Raw genomic sequence first — 24,455 nt, 5'->3', positions numbered from 1 at the left:
GCTAGTACGATTTCCACACATTCTGTATTCTTATAAAATGAGGGACCTCATGTCAAGGAACAGCTGTACAAGAATACATCTGAAAAAAAGCCCAAACAACCTAAATTATAGTAGCTCCTTTTAAATAAATATCCAATAAAAGGCACAAACCTGTTATGGGGAAAAACGTAACATACAAAACAAGACCTATTAAATAAATAAAGTGTGGGTTGGGGTGAGGGAAGTCTCTTCCAGCACCGATTTTGTCATTGCCCCAAGATGAAATTCCTGCCAACCATTTGGTGAAGGATTAGACAGAGTCAGGAGGATGCAGGATGGAGACGCAGGGACAGATCTGCTGTTACAACTCCCGCTGTGACTCTACCGGTTACTCCAACTCTTTAAACGCAGGCTCACGACAATCTGCGTGACGCAGCGCTGCGTCGCTGACGAGCCACGTCCAACCTACAGCTAGGGACAGAGAGAACCTCTTACTACCAGTAAGGTATAAATGGTCACGGGTACACTTTCCATTGCTCAAAAATAGAATCTTTTAAATGGAAATAAATGACTGATACACAGCGCCTTTAGGTGTTGCCCTTACAATAAAACTACCCCAAAACCGAAAAGTTTTCCTTTTTATGTACAAATTAAGCACCGATCCACAGTGCATACTACTCTAGTTGTGACCCCAGCCCTCCTGCCACACATCCAAAACCCAGATGGGGGATACACCCTGTATTCAACCTTGTAGTCAGAAGGGTTTTAGTGTGTGTGGGGTGGTTTGTTTTGTTTTTTTAAACAGAAGTCCTTTGTTATTTTTACCTACAAGTACTCCACCACTATCTGCACAGAACTGAGATTTCTCTAGTACAAGTGTCCAAAACTTAAAAAAAAAAATCTGTAACTTCCCAGAGGCGAAGTCCAACTTTACCCAGCAAACATGAGAAAACCGCGGGTATTTAAAAAGAGGTACTTTCAAGGCCCCCAGGCCTCCCCAGCCAACCTCCCCAATGCCCCCGCAGTCCCCTCAGGGCACACCCCGAAACGCAGCCTCCCCGGCGCCGCCTGGGTCCCAGCAGTTCGGCTTCAGCCACCCACTGGAGTACAAGAGCGCACAGCGTATTCCACATCTTCCTCAGCTGAACGTGGCCTGACAGCCGTCTGCTTCCAGGATTCCGACCGAAGAAAATGGAAGGAAACAAAGGAAACCTTTCTATACACGTCGCGCTTCAGCGCCGACTGCTATTCGCAGCTCCCCAGAGCTGTTACCGTCACCCTCGGAACAACCTTCGTCTTCAAAGTGTTTCTCTGGAGAACAAGTTCCGAGCCGTAAAAGCCTTGACAGCACCCCACATCCGTGTTTTTTTCACTTCTGACCAAACGGTGTCGATTCAGACACAGCGCTCTGCCACCTCCCGCGTTCCGACGCGTGCACGCGCAAGAGGCTGGCGACGAGCAGTTCTGCGCGTTGGGAAGCGCGTGAAGCAGTCCTGTCCTCGCCAGGATGAGTCCAAAAGCCATGTTTTAACGTATCACACGTTCTGAACGAGACTAAAAAGACGGTAGCTTATACAGTTTCTAGGGTGTATTTTGTGGCTGTTTCTCCTTTTTTCCCAATACTATGTAGATTGGTATCAGACAGCTTTGCTACAAGAAAGCAACCGAAGAACCACTACAAAGCCCAGAGCAAATCAGGAGTGCAAACTATACCTAGTGCTAAAGCCAATTCGGAGCCAAGGGCATCCCAGATATCCAGAATGCTCTGCAATGAAGTTGTAACAAACATATACTGTTTGCCAGGCATTTATTTGCATATTTTATTAAAATAATGGATTATTATTACTTACACAACTCTGTATGAGCGACCCAACAGCTTGTGAACTGCCTGACTGCAGCGCTCTCTGCTCCGTCACTAATGCCCAGGCGTTTCTTACTGCACGTACTGCTCTAGTCTGAAGTCAAGACTTTTCAGTGCTGACTAAGTCGATGGAGCTCACGACATCCTAAATCAGCAGTTCCCTCAACACAGCGACTCGCTCTCAACGGCATCTAGCCCCTCGTCAAGTGGGGGGTGATCATAGGCACTGAAGAACTCATTGGCTTAAAAATCGTACAATTGTTCAACCCAACGAAGGTGGATTAAAGCTTGAAGCCCTTTGTAATTCCAACTTGAACATCACACTGCTATGTACCGGTCCAAATTATTTTTAAAAAAAGAAAAGAATACCCACGCAGAAACTCTGAGATTTAAGTTTCTGCAAGGTTACATTTCCCAGGAAGTTAGTGGTTACAGATTCCAAGGGTTGTGGGGTGCTTTTTTACTTTGTTTCTTCTGGGTTGTGTCACTTGGCAAAAATATTTCCATAGGGTTAAGAAATACTACTGCTGTGCTCTTTGGACAGAGCTAAGCATTTAGAAAAGAGAAGGCTTGTTTCCACTACGAGGAAAGTGCTGTATTTTACAAGTTCTCTATGGGGCAGTTGGACAAGATTCTCAGGCCTACCTGCATGTATAGTGAGAGTCAGAGATATTTCTGCGATTATAGACCCCCAGAAGACATGCTACTCTGGAGGGTCTGTTTTTGGAACAATAGAAAACCATTCCTTTTTTGAAAACTCAGTTTTAATATTAGTCTTTAGTAGAAGTCGTTTTATAGGAGAGCTTTTCACTGTATCCTGCCACAAAGCTTCCTGGAGACAGGTGGCACCTAATTCCATGGATATGTTATTAACTAACTGCTGGTTTTTAATGCTTTCACTTTTTATCAGTCATGGAAAAAACACAAGATAAGGCATTTTTGCAGCCAATTTCAGTTTTGGAAAGACTGTTAAATAGAAAAGATGTGCCACAAGTCCCTACACATCTGACCCATCCTGAACACCATCGTTCATACATTAGTTGATGTAAAATATTTTCCTCTCAAAAAGAGTCTGGATTTCTTAACTCAGCATTTGAACCTTGAAATTACTCAGAAGAAAAAAAGATTACTGCAGCATTAAAGAAAAGATTATCTAAGAGTTTTCAGGTGTTTACATATTTAAAATAATTACTTTTATACGGTTTACAACTAGGTTCTTATTTCAGAAAAGCAGCACGAGCTATTCCCTACCGCTGGGGATTTCAATACCGTTGCCAGTTCGAGCATCAGCACTACTGCCAGGTTTGTTTCTTTTGACCTCATGGACTTGAAAAAAATAAAGCTTGGATCTCTTGCCTCTTTCGCAGTTCGCAACAAGATTTTCCAATCGCCCCCGTTTGCTGCTATCTGGGATACCAGCATTCCCCGGCTCCCAAAGCCGCTCCTCCTCGAGCTACGGAAGATGCGATCCCCAGAGACGTTACTCGGTGGAAGCGCAGCTACCGTCACCTGTTGGAGGCTGCACACGCTGCTCTAACACACTGGTTTCCCCTACTCCCCCGCAGCTTTTCAGCCCCCGTCAGAGCCCAGCTCTTCTAACCAGCCACGTAACACGGACCTACCAACGGAGCAACTCACTGTTTTTTTACATACCTGTATGTAGTATGTATGTATGTATGTTATCTCCTTGATTCACAGCATTTCAAACTCACATTATAAAGTTTGCAAATTACTATAAGCTATTCTAACATGAAAAAGCTGTCTGATTTCACACGATATTGGCCTTATGCTAATGCAAGCGTTGCTCCATCAGAGTACGTACTAGAGCACGTAACGGTTTTATTGCTCCGCTTCATTTGTATTGTGTCTTGGTTACAACAGCCACAGAATTTAGAGAAAATAAATAGCTTGGACATCCTCAGTTAACTTCCTAAAGTAATCCACCGATGAGTAAGGTTGGAGAGCAACCACACAACCCCTCTTCTCAGCTCTGAAGATGATGAACAGGCTTGCACCTTCTGAGTCAACCTCAGTAAAACACAGTTTTCTGCTCAGCAGTTTACCAAAAAAATTTTTAAAAAGTGGACAAACATGACTTCCCACTGCAGTGACTGTTATAAACAAGAATCTCTAAAGCATTGCAATTCAAAATAATATTGTATTATACAGGGAAGAAAAAGTTGCCCTGTTCAGGAGTACATCATGGAAAGATTGAAATGCAGTCTTGTCTTTTTTTACCAGTATTTGGTTGTTCTCATGTCTTGCTGCTTTGGCGGCTCTACATAAACTGTATCTGTGAAGTAGAGATTACGTATTAATGGCATTCCCGTAACACACGATTCCTCCGTACTGCAGAATTAGGAATCTATCCAACTGCCTGTCTACTTACAAGTTAAGACTACACGTTTTGTGACCTCACAAAAACCCCCAAAGAAAATCACCGAGACCAATGTGTTTGGATAATGGGAATACACAGTTTCTTCAACCTGAGTGATCTTTTGTCCATGCCTTTCTCACCTCCCCACCACCTGATCCTTCAGAAAGCCTTCCCCAGTCAGGTACGAGACTAAACCAGGTATGAGCTAATGTCACAAAGTCTGAATTCTATATATCTTCACCACTCACAATTTCTTAATACTGACAGTAAAAAGTTAGCCACTGATCTCCAATGCTTGCTTTCTCCCTTACATTTTCATGGTCTCACCATCTGAATTTCCTTCCTCGCCAGCAAAAGCCATTGCCCTTGACTGAGGAACCCCTCACTTCCAAATGCAGAAATACATAAGTAGCCCTTCATAAAACATTTGAAACTTTAGCTTTGCTAACAGCAACCACCAAGTGATCACCAGATTAAAGAAGACATTTCACCTGAGTTTCAGAAACAGGTGCAAAAGGGTTTGTTGGCCTTAGACCAGGCTGCGCATACATCATCGACTGGGGTGCCATCAAAGGAGCAGCTCCAATCTGAGGAGGTACCTGTTAGAAAAACAGTCGCCCCACAGAAGAGGTGTATAAAATCCAAACTAATCCTAGTAAGACCGTATTTTCACATTGTAACTAGAGTAGAAAATAAGCGTGGGCACACACACACACAGAGTAAAGTCAATGCTTTTAAAAAACTTGCTATATAAACTCCAAGTAATCTCCTCCAAAGCACACTGTGAAGGAGCTGTCAGACTGCACACCCTCTTGACCTTAGGAAGCGACAGACAGAAGCTGCAGGCGAATTTGAGGACAGAAACGCCTGCCACGAAACCCACTGGAGAGGACAACTGGGTTTTTCAGGAACACAAGACAATGCATTTCTTACCATTCCATACACAGGCACTTGAGGCGTGGTCAGTGGGTATGTGATAGGAGCAGGTACCTTCAATGAAGGAAATGGATGCATTTTAGATAAGCTTATGCATACTAGTAATATATGTAAAAGTGTGAAAAACATGTATTGTTCAATACTCAAAATAACCAATGTAGTCACAAGAAATTGACTTACATATCCAGGATAATGTACTCCATTCTGGCACAGCAAAGGAGTAAGGACAGAAAATTATTTAAGAGGTATGAGAACTGCAAATTCTAACCAAGGGATAGATTCAAGTCCAGTACCGTAACTGTCTAACTGCTGAACTCACTTATTAAAACCAGTAAAGCGGGAGGAAAACAGTGCATGGACAGTAGCATCAGTAACTACACCCCTGAACTGGACAGGCTCCCTGCCCAGAAAGCCATCACCTGTAGGGCTTACAGCAAACCCAGAAATTTTACCGGATCTCAGAGTATATTGTTTGCATAAACATTTGTGTGAGAAGCTTCTAGAGGGTGTGTCATGCAATATTTCCTTCTTCCTCCCATTCTGTGTGAGGAGGGCATAGGAAAAAGAAAACCCACAAGGAAGCTAGTGACTACTCAGCCAAGAAACAAATGGCAGTAGATGTGTAGGCTGGTAAACATTGCTCACACACCAATTGCTGATGTCTGCAACGTATCACAGTATGAAAAAAAGAAAAACTGATAGCAACCTAAACCGGTAACAACTTCTATCAGGTCAGGTTCACAGGCACAGTGATGCACGCACTTGACATTGCCAGGCATTCTTAAGCAGTGCCAGTTGTATTACGAATGGAGTGCTGGTTAAAATACCTCACCGGGAAGAGTACGCAGCCTACGCACGAACTGGGCAGTGTCACAGAGCAAGCCAGGACAGTCTGACCTTTCCAAAACAGGGACACTGGTTTTGAAGATGCTCACAGCTGAGCTAGCTATTTGCATCATTAGTTGGTGCAATTGAAAGCAAATGAGTGAGCAGATGCATGGCATGAATCTCTCCGATGCTTAGACAGAAAGTATTAATCATGAATGCATGAAATAAAGCCACACAACCCAAATGCACAGTGATCAAGGCATGCTAAGGTGACTTCTATCATTCAAAAACAAGAACACATCAGCACTCTAACATAACCTGTTCTACAGCACCGAGGGGGGATAAGAAGTTTTTATGGTCCCAGAAGTACTATACAATGAGACATCATCTCATCTGAATTTGAGTTTCATTTCTGAGTCCAATGCTAGATTTCATAGTCCATTCAACTTCGATAATTCTGAATGAGTGTACTCACATATGATGAGGAAAACGGGCATTACAGGCAAAGCTATTCTTACTGGAAAATAGCCAGAGAGCAGTCCAAAATTCATAGCAAAAGTGGCAATTACTCTAGTTGTACATGTAACGGAGATGAACATTCTACTTCCTGCTAAGGCAGCCGTATTTCAAAAGTGCTTTGTATGAAGCATGACTTCAGTAGCACAGCAGTTACCATATGTGGAATAGCAGGTAAGGGAGTAGGGTTCCACGTGGTTGATGTGCTTGTTTTTGCTTGCCAGTTCGTTCCACCAGTAAGTTTCTTCTCTGTAGGCTGGGTCCACTGCATATCTGACCTGAAAGGAAACTGTGGTATTAGTTTTCAGGCAGAGTCAACAGCTGACTGAAACATCATCGTAATGGAAAGCCAGAACATGCCTTAATACAATGTACACAGCTGAAATCTGTGGATGGAAGAAATTCAGGATTTCAGGAACTACTTTTCTATCTTTGTTCCAGTAAGTATGAAGTCTTAGGGTTCTGTTTTGTGTTAAAAGTACGCTATCGTTACTGCACAGCATCATGATTAACTGGAGCTTTATGTAACTGCTGGATCTTCCGTGGTGCTTCATAAAAATACCGCAATTGCATAACTAACTAAAGTGAATTCCTTCAAAAGTTAGGGTTGACAGTGTCATGGGGACTGAGCACAAACTCACTGGTTCAATGCTGTTCTTGGTACCACATCATTATCAAGAGCTGAGACTCGCCATGTTCACACTGGTAAACTGTGATGGAGGCTACCAGTCATGTGAGAATATTATAAGCACATATATGCACTTACTTTTTGGATGGAGTTCCTCCAAAGCCAAGATCTGGGGAAAAAGAGAAACAGACAAAATCCCTAAGTAGTCTTAATTTGGGGGAATAAAAGCATGCTTTGTTTTCAGTAACAAAAGAGAAGGTTATATTTAAAATAGCTCCTCACTTACTTCCCACTAGATTAGCAAGTGAAGAATCGAGGTCATTTGCCAAAATTTTTCCGCTTTGCTGGCTGGCTAAAGCGGCTCTTTGACTCTGTGGTTGCACCGTGGGTTGCAATACATCATCTAGAAAGTTAAAAGCTAAACGAAGAAAATAAAAGCGACTGTTAACAGAAGAGTTATGTTGCATTTAACAAGAGACATCCATAAGGCAGTGATGTACTTCATACCACACTAAGTAGTTTGAGTACTTATATGTGGAGGCTCAACACGCTGGAAGTGTTTAAAGGTTTACTCAGAAGCATAGTTTAACTTATTTTTAATGGAATACTATATTGTAGCTTTAATCTAGTAGACCCTTATAATTTTACTTCAGCAGTAACCGATGGTATTTTTAACTGAAGATAATGTCCCCTAAAACTGAGGAGACAGAATGCTGTTAAAGATAGTTTCAAAGTTTCTTCTAACACCTTACAGCAGTAATTTCATGATACTGTTGTATCCTGAATGTCGACAAGAGTTCCCTTGCTAGAGGTCCATGAGGGCTTTGAACACATAGCACTAACGAAGATCGTAATTTAGCTGTTCTCCAAGCTATACACACAACTAGTTTTGCATTTTTCTAAATACAACATCTCTCAACGAAGTTCGGGGGAACTCGTTATCACGTATCAATAGAAAACACTGAAGTCATAAGCACTGAAAAGAGGTTAACTAAACTTACCCGTTAAGAGATATCCAGTGAGCCGTGTTCAAAGTTCATCCCCCAAAAAAGAGAAGAAACTTATTACACAGTATATGAGATTAATCAAAGCTAATGTAAAAGTAAATAAATACAAAGGAACTGATAGCCTGTTATCAGCCCACAAATGTATTGTTATTAAATTTTGAACTGCAACAGCAATTATGCTGAATTGTTAAGCAACTGTTGCCTGTAGGGTGCAAATTAGTCATAAGCTAGTTTTTACCATTTGTAGTCCTGTACTCTGGAGCTGTAGATTTTCCTCCAAAGACAGCATCAAAATCTGCATTAATTGTTGAAGAAGTGGTACTTGGAGGAGCTGAATGAAGAGGAAAACCTGAAAAAAAAAGTTTAGAGTCAAATACACCCATGGAGTAACACCACTCATTACAGAAAAAACAGTCTTAAAAAAATTAATCAAATTACCATCAACAGTCAGAGGGTGATACCCAGAAGCATATGTAGGTTTATGACCACTAAAGTCATCTTTGTAAAACGAGAGAAGAAAATAAGATCAGTTTAAAAGAGAAAAAGGAAGAGGGAACCCAAAAAATTAAGCCTGCAGTCTTAAAAATTAAGATTTTTTTTAGTAATTAAAGAGATTTTTATTTAACAAATTTGAAAAGTTCAAGTAACTCCTGCATTCCCCATTCCAAAAGAAAAAGGAGGTTGCAGCTTGAAAGAAATCAGCAAAAATTCCAGTAACACTGCAAGTCTTAGGATGTCTAAGGTGCACAAGCAGAGCATATTTTGTTATCAGTTATTTCAACTGTAGAAATAAAACTTTAAGGAAACACATAATTTACTACATCTGGAATTAATGCATCATTTTCACTTTTTAATAAAAGTGAAGATTGGTCCAAACCACAGATTACATAGCCCAGTTTATTAGCATTATCATCTCCAGTTCCAAAGAAATTACACGGGGTTTGTTTGGGTTTTTTACCACTAAACAGTTCCACTGTTTGTTTGGAGGAAAAAGTAGAATTGATGAAAGGGGTGGTAGATTTTACAGCTTCTTCAACTGGCTTCATGTCAAAGATGTCCAGATGAGGTGGAGAAGCAATACAACCATTTGAGGACGAGAAAGGACCTTTCAGATGCAGAAGTGAAGGAAAGAATACAGAGTACAAATAATGGAAAAGAAAAACAGGCTGAAATGACTGCATATGAAACTCTAGACAAAGTCAATCTGTAAGTATTCCACCTAGTGATCAGCCCATTAAGACAAATTCTTAGTTTCAGATAAAAATCCTAACAGCTCTCTTTATTTAGGGAAAATAATTCTAGTATTGCCATTGGGTAGGAGGAGGAGAACGACAGAACACTTAGCAATCTTAGACACTACATTTTTGGCCTCAAGAATCTACCTTTTAATTAGCATACAAGGGTAGCAATTCCACCTACTAAAATACCAACAAACAAAATGGTGTTAACATTGCCTTATTTCAGCATTTAGGACATTTCTTTGACATCTATCCCGATTATTCTTTGGAGAGATGGGTGAGGGTACAGAGAATGCTGTGCCCACAAAACTGGCAATGACAGCTTTGTTATAAGAACCCTGAAGTTACTGACACCTTTTAAATGAAAAGTATATTAAATATCACTTAATGGAATGGAAATACTCTTCACCTAATCTTTTCAGTTACACCTGCTTAATTTATATTTCCCAGCGTTTTTAAAACTTGGGCATTTTAAGTTACATTTCTTCCACCCTTTACCAAATAGCTCCTTCATTCCATCTCCTGCACATTGACACTACTGCTCTGCGTTTAAATAAAAGTAACTTTCCTATAACAGTTTGCCAGAGCTTTCAGATGACTTCTTTATATTTTGTCAAGGATAGAAATGGCTGGATGCCAAGTAATTAAGGTTTAAGATGTAGATTCAATTAAGCCTGAATCTCATTTCTTGTATTCTAAGAATGCACCCATCCCTGAGACATTAAAATCATCGCATCAGCTCACCTCCCCAGGCACTGCTTGCTGACGTTGATATAGCTGGAGTACTCTGCACAGTTGGAACAAATGCAGGCTGGAGATCAAAAAGATCACTAGAAAGGTTGGGCATGCTGAAGGAGAGGAGAGAAACATGAAGATATATAATAGGCGTTGTATTCTTGTGTTATACAAACACTCATACCACCCTCACTTTCTCTTATTCACCAGTAACCCATCAATAGTGGTACAAAAAACAAAGCTAGTAATTAAGCACTTTTTATTGACTGATAGCAAAATTCCTGTGAATACACCAGGAAAGCATCAGCAAAAGTTTATTCTTGAAAAGTACTAGAGAAGTGACTAGGATCAGTGGTTGGGTATTGACCGTGGAGAGTGAGTAATTTCTGCTGCTGCAGAAAGCAAAGCATCTCTCACCTGTTTGTTGTGGGTGCTGGTACTGCAAAGAGGTCAACAGCTACAGTGGTATTCACACTTTTTCCTGATAAGGTGCTTGGGGATGCTGATGTGGAAGTGGAATTTGATACTACAGATATCTCTCTTAATCGCTGCTCCTGAAAGAGGAGAGATACAGTTTGCCTTTTAGTTTTATTAATTTATTAACCCTTCCAGTCCTGAAGGCCTTTTCCAAGAAAAAAAATTCATTACAGCGTTAATAAATAAAACGGTTGTTCTTCTGTAAAGTCCTGAAAACAGAAAATTACTGAAATTTGAGATAACAGTATTTGTTTTGACAAAGCCTTTAAAAGTCATGGTGAGACTTGAGGTTTTACATAATTTTTTTTTAAATTATCTATAACTGCCTGTAAGTAAAACACTTCTGGCCAAGCTCCACATCCTAGATTCCCTTTGTAGTCCCGCAGAAGAACAGGTCAATGGTCTTTTGTTCAAGGACACCCATCTCTCCACTGTTAGGATCTCTCCATAGTTCAGTTCAGATGTTCAGAAGTCAGACCGACAATGTGCATCCTAGTAATATCCACGCGGTGTTGCTCTTAAACTAGCAAACCCAAAATCTAGTTTGTTGTTAGTTTTAGGTTTCCGTCTCTCACTGCTTCTAGATACGCCCACTGCGTTTATACAGTGGGTGTTTTACACTGCTTATGTTTCTCAAGTAAAACCCTGAGTGAGCCTGCAGCTTTCCCTTCCCCTAATGAAAACTTGTATCAACTGATTTAACCATTCTGTTACAGCAGCTACAAGCCCTGTTACAGCAGGAGTGAGGCAGTGGAGAGGGGACACATCTAACAGATCCTGGTAACAACCCCCCCAGCCAAAAACCGAACATGCAACCACATCACAGCACTTGCTGAGATTCAAGTGAAGCAGTTCAGCAGCAGGCAGCAAGGCACACCAAGACTGCAGTCTAATAGCAAAGCACCTGCTTCACTCTCATTTGAAAAACATGCCTTACACCAAGTCAGGAAAGTGGAGAATCTTCCATAGCTCTCTAACTCCAGAGATGAAACTCAACTCCAAATTATTGCCAGAGTTTACTTTCACACTCCCAACAGTTTTAAGGCTCTCAAAGTGACCTCCACGTGACATAAGCACAGTTGCTTCATCATTTACGTGTCTAGAGATGTTAAAGTAACACAAGAAAAATTCCCAGCTGCCCCACTCGTCTCTGCCTGGACATGACAGAGCTACTGATTTAGCTTTCAGCAAGAGAAGCATCTTGTCTTGTTTGAGGTTTTATACTGAGTATGTTCTCAAGAAACAATGCTATAAACAGGTGAAAAGGAGCTGAAGGACTGGGAGTCAGGCCTTAATGGAGGGACGTTACTGAGAGGACTGCTCAGCAAGTACCGATGAGCAAAGGAAAGTGCATTAAGGAACCAAAGGGGAACGTATTGATTTTCTTTCAAATATATTATACTGAAAGTCCATAAATTATGCTGTGCTGGTTTGGCTGGGGTACAATTGATCTCTCCACAGTAGCTGCTATGAGGCTGTGGTTTAGGTTTGTGCTAGAAACAATACTCACAACCCAGGGATGTTTTCGTTACTGCTGAGCAGCGCTGACAGAGTCGAGGCCTTTTCTGCTCCTCACACCCCCCCAACCAGTGAGTAGGCTGGGGGTGCACAAGGAGTCAGGAGGTGGCAGAGCCAGGACAGCTGACCCCAGCTGACCAAAGGGATATCCCAGACCATACAGCATCATGCTCAGCATGTCAAGCTGGGGAAGAAGGAAGAAGCAGGGGATGTTTGGAGCGATGGCGTTTGTCTTTCCAAGTAACTGCTACATGATGGAACCTTGCTTTCCTGGGGATGGCTGGCTTGCCGGGGGATGGCTGAACACCTGCCTGCCCACGGGAAGTGCGGAATGAATTCCTTGTTTTGCTTTGTTTGTGTGCACAGCTTTTGCTTTACCTATTGAACTGACTTTGTCTCAACCCACCACTTTTCTTGCTTTCACTCTTCCAAATCTCTCCACCACCCAACTGTGGCAATGAGCAAACGGCTCTGTGGTGCTTAGTGATGCCAGCTGAGGTTAAGCCACGACACATACCTAAATATGTACGATTGCAAGCAGTTGTTCAAAGTAAATTATAAGTAAGAGCAGTTAAAGGCAGGCAGAACTACAGTATATATTCTCATTATGAACAACGACTGATGAATCACACTAAAGCCACATTCCATACATCACGGGGAAAAATAATTCCCTCAAACCAATAATCAGCAATGCTGTGTGTTCAGCAGCTGCAATCTAACCTAGGATTCTTGTACGCATTTTGTCAATCTTTGAGAGAAGTAACAATTTCTTGTAAGGAAGAAGAGAAGTGATTTGTATCTGCTCTCTGCTACTTAAATCGTACACCTGGTAGAAGGGTTACCACATATTGGCAGCCATCAGACCTGCATCCTCCAGTGTCATGCCATGACCTCTCAAGATGAGAGTTCCTCCACTGTACACTATTTTAAGCCAATTTTGGGTTTCACCTGTATCCAGATTTAAAAAAAAAAAAATCTCAGAATACAAACTTGTAAAACATATAGTACCTTAAGTGCCTGCAGTCTAGCTTGCTCCTCCTCCAGTGCCTGCTGCTTTTCTTTCTCATCCATCCTGCTAAATGACATTCCGGTATTGGCAAGTGTGGAAACAGCACTGGACAGGGCACTAGCTCTAAAATCAGTAATAATTAAAAAGAGTTTATTAAGAAAACACAGTCAGGTATACATATTACAGTTTAATAATCAAGCGCCTTATCTAATTGTGTGTCACTTCCCCTCCACTTCAGCCTTTTCTTCCCTTACAGAAAAGCAGACACCCCAATAATGAGGGAGTTTGGTCAAAAGCTGGCATGAGTACACAGGATTGCTCCCTCACATTTCAATGGGCAGGAACTGTAAAGTACGTAACATACCAGTTGTACTTTTTTTTTTTTTAAGGTCATACAGACTAGACTGGAATTCTATTCCATTCAAGAAAGCTTGTTTGCACATATTAAACAGTAAACAAAGCACAGAAGTTATTCCCTATATAGCATGCTTTTTAGCAGAATACTGTGGTAGCGAATCCTCAGATACTTGCAAAAAAAAAAAAAGTCTGAGGAGCAAGGCAGCAACTCAGGAACGTAGCTTACACCATTCCGATTACCTATATTCACCAAGTTTCTGTGGGAGAATGCCTACGCCGAGAGAGATCTCACTCTTCAATCAGAAGTAGTTAAGACACATTGATATTGTACTTGACAGCAAGAACACAAAGCATCTAAGCTGATTTGGCTGTTCTGAGAAGGGACTGAAGAACTTGTAGAGGCAGGTTAAGATAAATGCATGGTCTGAGAGGTAGATAATTGACAATAAAGATAAGTACTGCCCTATCTTGGACAGAAAAAGAGCCTCAAACCCCAAATACCTTAAAAGTCTTATAAGCCCAAGGACTTCAAACAAGTAAGAGCTAAAAAGAGTAATAGACAAGGTCTCCGCTCAGTGATTTATTACAGCATAATAAGAAGTCTGTCAGAGAGAAAGGGAGACATACCTAGATTTCAAAATGTGACTAAGCTATCAGACTACAACTCACAAGATGCTTCATTTATACATCTAGGAAGACATATTTGGAAGTGAGTAAAGTTAAGGAGAACATCAAATGACTAAATCCTGAAAATTCTTAGCATAAAAGACAACAAGTCCTAAGGATAGGCATTGTTGTAATTCACTGGGTGCTCACCTGCTAGCTGCAGAGACTTCCTTTGTTTTCTTTCCCTCCACAGAAGCCAAATGCTGTTCCAGTGCTTCAAGCAAACTGCTGGGTGCCTAAAGTTGAAGTATTTATAAAACATTATTGATTCTAGACAACACATCATTGTTTAGTACACAGATTATTTTCCTCATCCACTAAAAATAAACAAAACCTCACAATAACTGTGCCTTTGGGTTTTGCTGCCTGCCATCCTGCACACCTGGATCCTACCTACCCAGCTGTGGTGGTTTAAAAGGAGTGGCACCACAGAGACATGAAGTAAGGATTCCCCCAGAGTAGGTCTGCCTCCGTGTATGGCACTGACATTTGTGGTTTTGGCAACAGTATTTGCTGTGTGAAGATTAATCCAATAATCACAGCTGATTAAGCAGGAATCCCTTAGACTTACAAAAGAACCAAAACACAGCTCTTGCTTTTTTGATCCCCCTTCACACACAGCAACAGAAAGCAAATCACTGACTGTAAATATTTGAAAGGAGAGAGTCTTGCGTTAGAAACACTTGACTACGGCAGGATGTTAGGTCTGATAACAAGGCAATCAAATTCCACATTGATCCCAACAACATGAGTATATTCAACATATGACTATGCAATAAAATCAGCTCTACTACTCCAAAGTCTTTGGTAGCCTAAATCATAATAAACCAGCAGCTTTAAATAAAGTTGGGTTTTTTGGAAATCATCTTGATGATTTCCTCAGTAGGAAGTAAGATTGCTCCAAATCACCCTATAAAAACAACCTCCATCAAGCAAAATAATTAGGCTGGCATGTTTGGAAGAGTTCACTGCCTTGCTGTTCTAGCCACATTGCTCCCATGGCTTTCAACTGCATCTCTTATGCTCCATAAAACAAGTGAGAGAAATCCTACTGCAGGTTCACATGAAGGGAACAGACCCCTCAAGTTTTAATCTACTCGCAAGCTCAGTCCTCCTCATCTGGCATGGTTTCACAGACATTAAGTCTCCCGCCTGCCAACATTCAGTAGGTAGAACAGATACGCTAGGCATTGTTTGGAAGAAAAACAAGCTTGGTCTTCCTAGCCCTTCTGTACCAAAAGCTACACCAAAGTATTTCCTGGAAAGAGTCAAAATAATAATCACACAAGCCATTGGCAGGTTCTCCTCTGAAATACTGAGCACAATACCAGCTTCGCACATTCAATGAAAGCCAGTTCAAGCTACAAGAGATGCAAATAAAAGCCATTAGAATAATCCTATAAAACTGCTTGTCTTAACGTTAAGGCCCAGGTTGATATTTCTTTCTTTCTCTAAATAGAGCCAGGTAAGCCAAGGTAAGATCATTAATAAATTCTACATACAAACTAGACAGCTAAACCCCAAGAGTCAACAATTTGCAATACCCGTCTGGAAAGGTATCAGGGACGAAGAAAACCAACCAGCCAACCCACCGCACCAAACCAAAACCAACAACGCTTTTACCATTCAGGGGGAACAATAGTTTGCAAAAGGTATTGCCTGACACAGCTGCTAGATAAATAATCTTAATAGCAGGAGACTAATTCAGAAAGTTTTTTTGGGGGTTTTTTTCCTCCCAAGGCCACTCAAACTTATCTGTATGGAAAAGCATATTCTATACTTATTATTTCTAAAACCCTCTAAGCAATCCCCTCAAGCATAAAACTTAAAGCCAAAAAACCAGTAACTCGTCTGAACTTTCTCATTGCTGCAGACATCCCACAAAACATCAGAGGTGAAATTTCAAGAGAACAATCTTTGTGGTTTTAGGTCAGAAAAGATGCCTAGGCATATACAGACAATGTGACTTGAAAAAGGCTGTATTTTATGACTCCTATTAAAGAAGTTTTAGCAAATTCTTTTAGTGTGTTGCTGAACTGATGTACAATTACTCAACTCTGACTAAATGCTATGAAATTCACTATGGAATTGGAAGGCATAACAGTGGCACTGAAATTGCCAAAATACACAGGACGCTGACGTCTACCACCACAGTTCAGAGTTGCCTTTCACATCTACGTGCACTTACAACAAAACAGCTGAGCTGCTAGAAACAAATGTTGTGAGAACAGCAGATAAAGGGTTTTGCTCACTGAAAGTTTCAGATATAAAAAGCAGTAAAATGAAGTTAAATCCCCTGTTCTCAGTAAATCAAAAAACCCCTTGCTTTGAAGAGCCTTATAATGACCCAATTAACTGGACAAGTGCACACAAACCCAGTGAAGTACAACTTCAGACTTGAGTGCAATTCGATCAGCATAATACAGACCAGCTGAACACTGCAGCACTAAAGACAGAGTAAGACTCTAAGATCAAACACCAACAGAAAACATCAAACTACTGTTTTCACTCACTACCTGCTCTTACCCTGCCGGTTACAGGCACATTTCTCTCCTACCACAAAGGCCTAGAAGTTCTTCAAGAAGTTAATATTAGTTGCTAGGAACAAGTATTAGAAATTCCTACTTTGAGACACGGACGGTTTCAAATGGAAATCATACCGTAGGCAGTAATGAACAACACTAACAATGTAATTTTGTGGTTTAGATTTGATTTCCACATTAAAAAAAGACACTGATGATGTTCAGGCAAATCTTCACAGTAGACATATTCTTACATGATTAACCCATGAGATTTAATTTGATGAAGGTAGCATAGGGTTAGATGTGGCTGTTCAAAGGTAGCATATTAGATTTCAACTGTTTCACACTGACTCCACTTAAACAACTTGAGTACCCCAGACCTCAAAGGCACTCCAGTTTATTGCCTAGGTCTCCTGACAGATTGCCATTTATTCTGATTAACAATAATCAAAAAAAAATCTCTGAGATGCAAAGTGAGTGCTGGATTCTGATTAACAATAATCAAAAAAATCTGAGATGCAAAGCGAGTGCTGAGTACATTTAAACCATAGGGAGGGCAGGTAAATCACTACACTTATTACCTATATATAAATATACAGAGGAAAATACACTCTTGAGATGAATGATTACTATGATCCACACCAACCTTTAAAAATGCAAAGAACAAAAGAATTTGGTGAATCAATATGATATGTAAACTGACCTGAGTAAGATCTGGAATGTCACCCTGATCAATTCCAACTTGCTGGGTTTCCAAAGGGGGAAAAAAAAAAAAAGAGAAGAAAAAAGTACATTACTACAGGCAGTGGCAATGAAAATAAAACCCAGCAATATCTGAATGTTACATAGACACTAACATACTAAAAAGGGATATTCCTAACTTTCTGACCTGGCACAAGGTTCAGAGGTAGCACACCTTAGAAATCACAAGCGCATTAAGCTGCATCTCAACGCAAACCCAACTTTCCCTCCAGACTAGCTTTCATGCAGAAACGCTTACAGGGAGCATCAGAAACACCCACGTTGCTTACTGGAACATTCTCAGCAGATACAGTAAAGGAGAGCACTGCATACACACTGTAACACTCTGTTCATAGATTCTGGTCCATTCATGAAATTTGTAACAACTCTTCAGAAAGGGTACAGTGCTGTCTGGCTAATAAAAAGGATACCCAAGAAACCCACTTCACCTCAGTGAGCATATACAATCTTTAAAATACCTAATCCGTAGAATGCTTCCTTGTATAGCGAAGTTAAGCAAACGTTAATCAGCTTGTGAAGCTGTGACTATGAACACAGACTACTGCACCAGTACAGACAGCAAAAGTAGATCCTTCCCATAGATGTAGATTTATTTACCTCTGCTACTTTGAGGAATTCTGACAATTTGGTCATTCTGGCTAGAAATTTTTTGTAAATATCCAAGCCTTCTTTGCACTGGTTCTTCTTCATATCAAAATATCTTTCTGAGGATGCAAATAAAACTTATATAAGATAAGAGCCTCCCCAGAAAAAAGCTGACACAGTATTATAAAAGTTAATTTGAGACAAGCTTCAGGGAGAGAAGACAGGTGTAACTTAAAGCTTATTTTAAAGTTTATATGAATACTGAACACCTTTGCAATAAGTCAGTCAACAGAAAACATTGATTTTTCTATTTCAGTACATTAGAATATAATTAAAAGCTTTATTAAGCATGGATGAGATTCACTACAATTGCTAAATTAAGTATTTAAAGGAATATTTTCAAGAAGTCCTCTTACTAGCTGACATTGAGGCAAGTAATTTTATCACTTGAAAATAGGCCTCGTATATATTTACGTTTTTAGACCCTGTATCAATACAGTTTGAGATTTGTAAATGGGCTCAATACCCGAAAGACATTAGAATGACTATTGAAGTGGCATATATACTGAACTGACCTACCAAAAGGAGTCACATCCTTCACTGTTTACGGTTTTGCCCTATATACTTACAGGTACCTCACTGAGTAAAAACTAATGGATTAACAGAACAAACTGATCAGATGTTTTAATTCAGAAATTTGCTTGAATAGTCACTATAAGAGCTCATCACTCTTGAACAAAAACCCCTACAGGTCATCTACTAGGGTCATGCAGATTCAGGCACCAGGTAAAAGTGAACAGTCAAGACTTAATCAAAGTATGGAAAACGAGAAATCAGTCACACTGTAACTAAATACTCAAAATACCAGGTATCTCACTAATACTTTTACAGTCCAACTGCCAAAGGTTTATGGTATCTTTGTTTTAGTCTCACCAGTCACTCTCTCATCTCATTTTGTTTCAAGATGTATTCAAGGCAGAAGCATAAATTTAAGCCTATGCTAGTTGCCACCGAAACGAAGACAGGCTTAATTTTCTGGTAATGGAGCAAAGACAATTTATTAGGAATTGCAGTCAGAAATTGTCTGTATTATTTAGTTCTCTAAAGATCTTCCACAAAAGTTTGAAAGCTAAAAAAAATTCTCACATACCTAAAAGATTAATAATCCCCTCATTGTATGCTGCAAAAAGTCTAATGGAATCTTTAAAGAGGAGCATAAACGCAGCATTTATAACACCATTTGTTAGTTCATTTGGATTTGCCTGTGTAGAAAGCAATGAGAAAGTAAATTAGTATTTAATAAAATAATGAAACTCACTTCACAACGAGAATGTGTTATCCAACACTGAGCTAAAGTACTTACATCAAAATCAAGGAGTGCATCAAGCTGGTTCTGTATGATTGGAAGGGTTTTCAGCAGCTTTTCAGCATTCATGGTTCTCATCACTCCATCTAACCTACAGCGGAGACAAACCGTTTACAAGTTTCCAAGAGACCTCAGCACATTATGCTGTTTCAACAACACTATATAGCCTCAAAGGGCCAAAAGGAACACTAATATATGATAAGCTCAAGCACAACTGGTCTTCTTCCCCCTCCTCCCCCCCCGCCCCCACCAGTATGAAAGACGAAACAAAAGAAGCAGTAAGAGTCTTACCCTCTTTTCATTTTGGTGAAATCAACTGCTACAAGTCTATATGAAAGTGCTTTTTCATTCAAGTATCTGCTGTATCGCCTAATGAAGGTAGACATATCATAGCCTACAAGTTAAGCATTTTTAAGTTAGACATTTTGAAGGAGTACAGTTCTTTAAGAACTGTCATCCTACTAGACCATTTTACATCAACTTGCATAAAATACCCTACCATAGGCACTTTCCAGAGTCTTGAGATTCACTATCTTTCACCTTGAGAGGTAATGTTACTTTCTTCCCAATTTGCTACGATTAGGAAAGCATTCACTGCAATTATGAGAATAAATACCTAAACACATAAAAGTATTAGGCAAGAACCAAGCAGCTCTTATTTAGATGTTCTTGAAATTAGATTAAAAATGTATTCCTAGTAAATGCTCAAGACTGGTAAAACTTATCTGCAATGCCTCAAAAAGACAAATACATTTTCTACCACTGGCAAGTAATTAAAAGACTTCTTAGAGATTTTAAGGACTTCTCACTACTTAAACAGCACATCCTAGTTATTATTCCATGCATCCTAACAGTAAGCATTTACTCCTGAGACACTACAATGCAACAGCAAAAATAGGTCTGTGCCAATATTCATCAGGTTTATTCTAGTTGTGCCAATATTCATCAGGTTTATTCTAGTCAGCATTAAGAGTTCACATTTAAAGCTTCACAGCTGTGTATGCACAGGATACACACATTACAGACAAATTTCTAGCCCTCAGCTGGGTAACTCAATCTCACTTGCCTCGTGTCTACATTCTTGGTTGGGCATTCTTCAGTGCCTCACGCAATAACACACATAACACCTTTTCATTTAAATGACGTTTCTCTCCTAGAGTACACAAACAGAGGCACTATCACAGAGAGAAAAAGCAGCAGTTATTTCCATCGACAAAAGATCCTTACCCTGCATGGCACTTTTGTCCAGGTAGTTATTTAAATTGAACAAAGTGTTTCGGGATGCAAGATACTGGATAAAGCGCTGTTGGTGAAAAAAAAGTTGAGGATATCATTGTTGTGAGAGTAAAACATTTAAGCACATTACAACAAAGCTACACTTACCTTGTAACTGTTTCCTAGAAACATTTAACAACAATAGAAATGAGTTAAAAAGGAACAATTTCAATTTAAAGGAAAACTTGAAACTATTGATTAGCAAAGCCTCTGAAATCTAACACTCTTATTTGGCAAAAATACAAATTTAAACTAAATAAAAAGGAATCACTGCCTGTGAATAACAGACTAATAATCCTAGAAGCAGCTGCTCAGTTTAACTCTGTAGTTTAGAACAGAAAAGATTGAAAACAGAAAAAAAAATACCACCTGCATTACCCAAGCTCCCAAGGTTTGCCTAACTACTGCTGCTGTAGAAGTGGGAAACCAGCTTAGCTACAAAATTTACAAGTAATTAGTAACAATAATGCTTCTGGAATTGTGATGATGAGCAGCAGCACTGGGGTTCTAATTCTATATATAACACATATATATTTTACAATGCAGTGATCTGATTAAACAGCATTGAAGTTTTGACAAATAATAGCTGGCTCCATAAACAACTCAACAGTAAGATACAAACACATCCAGATATCAAGGTAGTTTTAAAAGTCTCTCTCCACACCGATCTCCTATAATTGTGATTTCTTTACTTTCTTGCTTCTGTGCAGGTGTTTTACCCCACAAAAGGGGATTATGAAGAGGACAGCTTAAGAGACTTGCTACATTTTTGATTCTAGCCACCATATTCCTCCCCCGTTTAGTAAGTATTCTTATCTGCTAATAGATTTGCCGCACATTTGTGGAGTGCTAACAAGACTCTCTTGCTGTGCTCTCACTGATAAGCACTAGCCTAATGAAATAAGGCTCATCAAAAGCTTTCCAAGTCTTTATTCTAGGAAGGTCACTCATCATTCCCTCACAGCACAACCCAGATACCTGCAGGTAAATTGCAAACACCGATACATTTCGGTACTGAAATAATGACAGAATATTTTTCTTCTCTGGAGCCATCAGCAGAGGAAAAACAAAAGCCTTTGAAAAACTGAAGTACATATATAATGCTTCATACACTGAGACAATTTTTTAACACACTGTCAGGGAGGCTTTAACAGAACTAATCGTGTCTTACCTCGTTTCCATACATCATGAGGTGGTGTGTTGTAATTAGAGCTTTGAACACTACAACCCAGCTACTGTTTGCAGTTCTCTCAAAGAGTGTGTCTGCCAACTGCGGAATATTCACATTCATTTCATTTGTGCACTGTATTAGATCTAAAGCAAAGAAAAAAAAATCAAAGCGTTAGGAGAAGTTCCATACTCAAAGAGGATCATGTTATTTTGTGGTTTTACACTTGAGAGCTCATACTGGAAGCATTAGCTTCAGTTCTTTAAGAAATAATTGAGCTATTTTACATTCCTTGCTCAAATTTACTGCGTTTTACTTAAAGACTCCAGGTAACACAGTAATTTCATGGAGTCCCAATAGCTCATCAGTAAATAACCTGGTCCTGCAGAAACTATGTCCAAAGGCCTGTGCAGACCTTCCGCATCTAATTAAAAAAAAAAAAGAAAACTAAAGAAGCAAGGCAAAGCCCAGACATCTATACCTCATGAGATCAACAGGCAGCAAGTACCCTCCAACTCCAACCTCAGCCTAAGTACTGACACACGACAGCAAATGAGATGCTACAAACCTGTAATAAGCTCTTAACTCTTGCAGAAAAGAGGCAAGAATTGCCATATATACACCTTTCCACTTACCTAAAATAACCTAACTCACCAAGCCACTTAGTATTTTGTGGTGGATCACGACAGGTCTCAGGCTTTTGTATTAAAAAAGCTCTTTGTGTCCGAGACTGATTATAAACTCGACAGTAGAACTTTAACTGGGGAGGTCAGAGACAGAGAGCTTCAAGTGCCTGAGCACTCGTATAAAACCAGAACAGGCTCCAGCAGATAACAGGGAAAAAGAGCCTGCCCAACAACGCTAGTGAAGGCACTTGCTGAGAAGAGAGCAAAGAACTGAATCCAGGACCATTCTAAACCCCTCAAGACATGTACATTAGACATTTATTCTCTCTGAGCTAAATTTGGCTCAGGTGTGATCAAAGCACACCTTAAGGACTGGGCAAGGCCAGTAAAACAAACATCTAGTTTGAAAAGCTTCCTTTGTGGCCTCTTCAAGCCAAGCCTGTGAACAGCCTGTTGGCTGCAGAGCAGCACTGCTGTGTGTGTGGTTTGTCTGCGTACGTACTTGAAGAAGGGTGGGTGCTCGGGAAATTGGGCAACAGCTGAACACGCGTCAGCACCACTGAAATGGCCAACTTCTGGGTCTTTTTAGCAGTACGTAGAGGACAAACTACATTATCAAAAGCAATTTAAACAGATCACACATGGATATTTTGTTCTAAACTATTTCACAGAAATATTGCGCTTAGGATTTACACCTGTTCTGAAGCACAGATTATATTACAGAGGTATCTTAATTAAAGATCTGTTTATTAAGAACATAAAGTCCTTTATTAAGGATTACTGTTTGAAATAATTTTAACCGAGTAAAGAGTTTCAGATAGTGGTGGAGAGCTATAAAATGCAAATTCTATTAAGTTAGTAATTTCATTCTGATGTCAAAGGTTGCCAAATATGTACAAAACATACAAGCTGGGATGAAAACTTTCACCCTTAGTAGTAACACACAAAACTACTGCAATTACTGCACAAAAAAGAGCCTTGAAAAATGTTTTAAGCTATACATGAAAACGTCGTTGTTAATCAGTATTAAAATATTTCAGTATTCACAAATGTGAAGATTCTCAGAAAACAAGTAATTTGATAGATGCTGCTCACCACTCACAGCTGTATCACTGTCAGATGCTGTGTCAAATTAACTAACTTTAACATTTCTACAAGTCCAAACCATAGAGAATTATTTCCCCATATAACAAGTCCCAATTCCAAAACTTACACTGTCAAAACTTGACTTTTAACTCAACAGCCTCACCTACTAAACGAGAACTTTGTTACCACATTTCTAAGTAATTCTTTTGAAACACATGAAGTCTTCCTAAATTCAGTTTGTAACTAAACATTAAAGACATGGCTATTGAATCTTGCTCAGTGTTTTTCATGTAACAGTTCTGTAACATTTCTATGCTGGTTACAAGTCCCAGTTCCTATTCTCAGTTTATAAAACCCAACCAAACAACAACACTTCCCCAACCCAAACTCTATACAGAGCAATACCTAGACTATTAGGCAAGTTAAAGAAACTCCACTGACCTGCTAAGCTCAAAGATCACACACAGACAGCCTATCGAAAAGATTATTTCTGCAAAGTCCTTTCTCTCTATGTGACCACTAAGCAAGACAAATTTTTCACTAAATATTTTCAATATTAAGAGCACTTACTAAATAATGGATGGAACTGGAAGGGAAGACTGATATCAAACGTGTTCTTACAGTGCTGCTCAGGCACAACATCACAGAAACCTACTGTTAGCAACTGTATCAAATGCTGTAACTGATTACCTCTCCCTTAAGCCACACATCCATAAAAAAGTTTTGGCTTATCATGCCATCATAGAGGATTACTACCCCAAAAAGCTATCCAGGTGTCTACCTCGAGAAGGGAGCAACTGCCTTCTGCTTTGGTACACAAGACTGAAAGTTTTCCGGCAAGTGACAGAAAGTGAGTGGAAATCGATAGACTTCTGGTGCATTTACAAAGCTCGTATGTTGTTGTTTTAATCCACTAGTGTGGTTCCACGTGGT

At 39.8% G+C, this 24,455-nt stretch overlaps 1 protein-coding gene across 1 annotated transcript; it reads right to left on the bottom strand.

The window, feature by feature from the left end:
• Positions 1-2,002: 2,002 nt before the first annotated feature.
• Positions 2,003-21,950, bottom strand: LOC104514380 (phosphatidylinositol-binding clathrin assembly protein-like). The gene is made up of 21 exons (XM_010158044.1): positions 21,814-21,950; positions 20,595-20,670; positions 19,659-19,761; positions 19,365-19,458; positions 19,152-19,263; positions 18,014-18,120; positions 17,358-17,399; positions 14,283-14,368; positions 13,109-13,232; positions 10,523-10,659; positions 10,115-10,218; positions 9,091-9,237; positions 8,571-8,630; positions 8,371-8,481; positions 7,412-7,543; positions 7,264-7,294; positions 6,655-6,775; positions 5,151-5,207; positions 4,709-4,816; positions 3,092-3,293; positions 2,003-2,082 (listed from the first exon to the last, which is right to left on the bottom strand). Exons 1-21 carry the CDS (start codon positions 21,931-21,933, stop codon positions 2,003-2,005), a joined length of 2,154 nt encoding a protein of 717 aa, XP_010156346.1. The 5' UTR covers positions 21,934-21,950.
• Positions 21,951-24,455: the final 2,505 nt, after the last annotated feature.

This window comes from Eurypyga helias, unplaced genomic scaffold, assembly GCF_000690775.1.
Source record: "Eurypyga helias isolate BGI_N326 unplaced genomic scaffold, ASM69077v1 scaffold25068, whole genome shotgun sequence".
In the NCBI taxonomy this organism is placed as follows: domain Eukaryota; kingdom Metazoa; phylum Chordata; class Aves; order Eurypygiformes; family Eurypygidae; genus Eurypyga; species Eurypyga helias.
Note: the sequence above shows the minus strand (reverse complement) of the source record. Positions and strands in the feature narration are given on the sequence as shown.

Coding starts and splice junctions, on each gene's coding strand:
- LOC104514380 (XM_010158044.1), bottom strand. CDS start 21,933: ATGAATGTGAATATTCCGCAGTTGGCAGACACACTCTTTGAGAGAACT. Junction 8,631..9,090: donor AACAGTGGAACTGTTTAGTG/GTAAAAAACCCA, acceptor CGTTTTACAAAG/ATGACTTTAGTGGTCATAAA. Junction 7,295..7,411: donor ACTTGCTAATCTAGTGGGAA/GTAAGTGAGGAG, acceptor CTTTTTCCCCAG/ATCTTGGCTTTGGAGGAACT.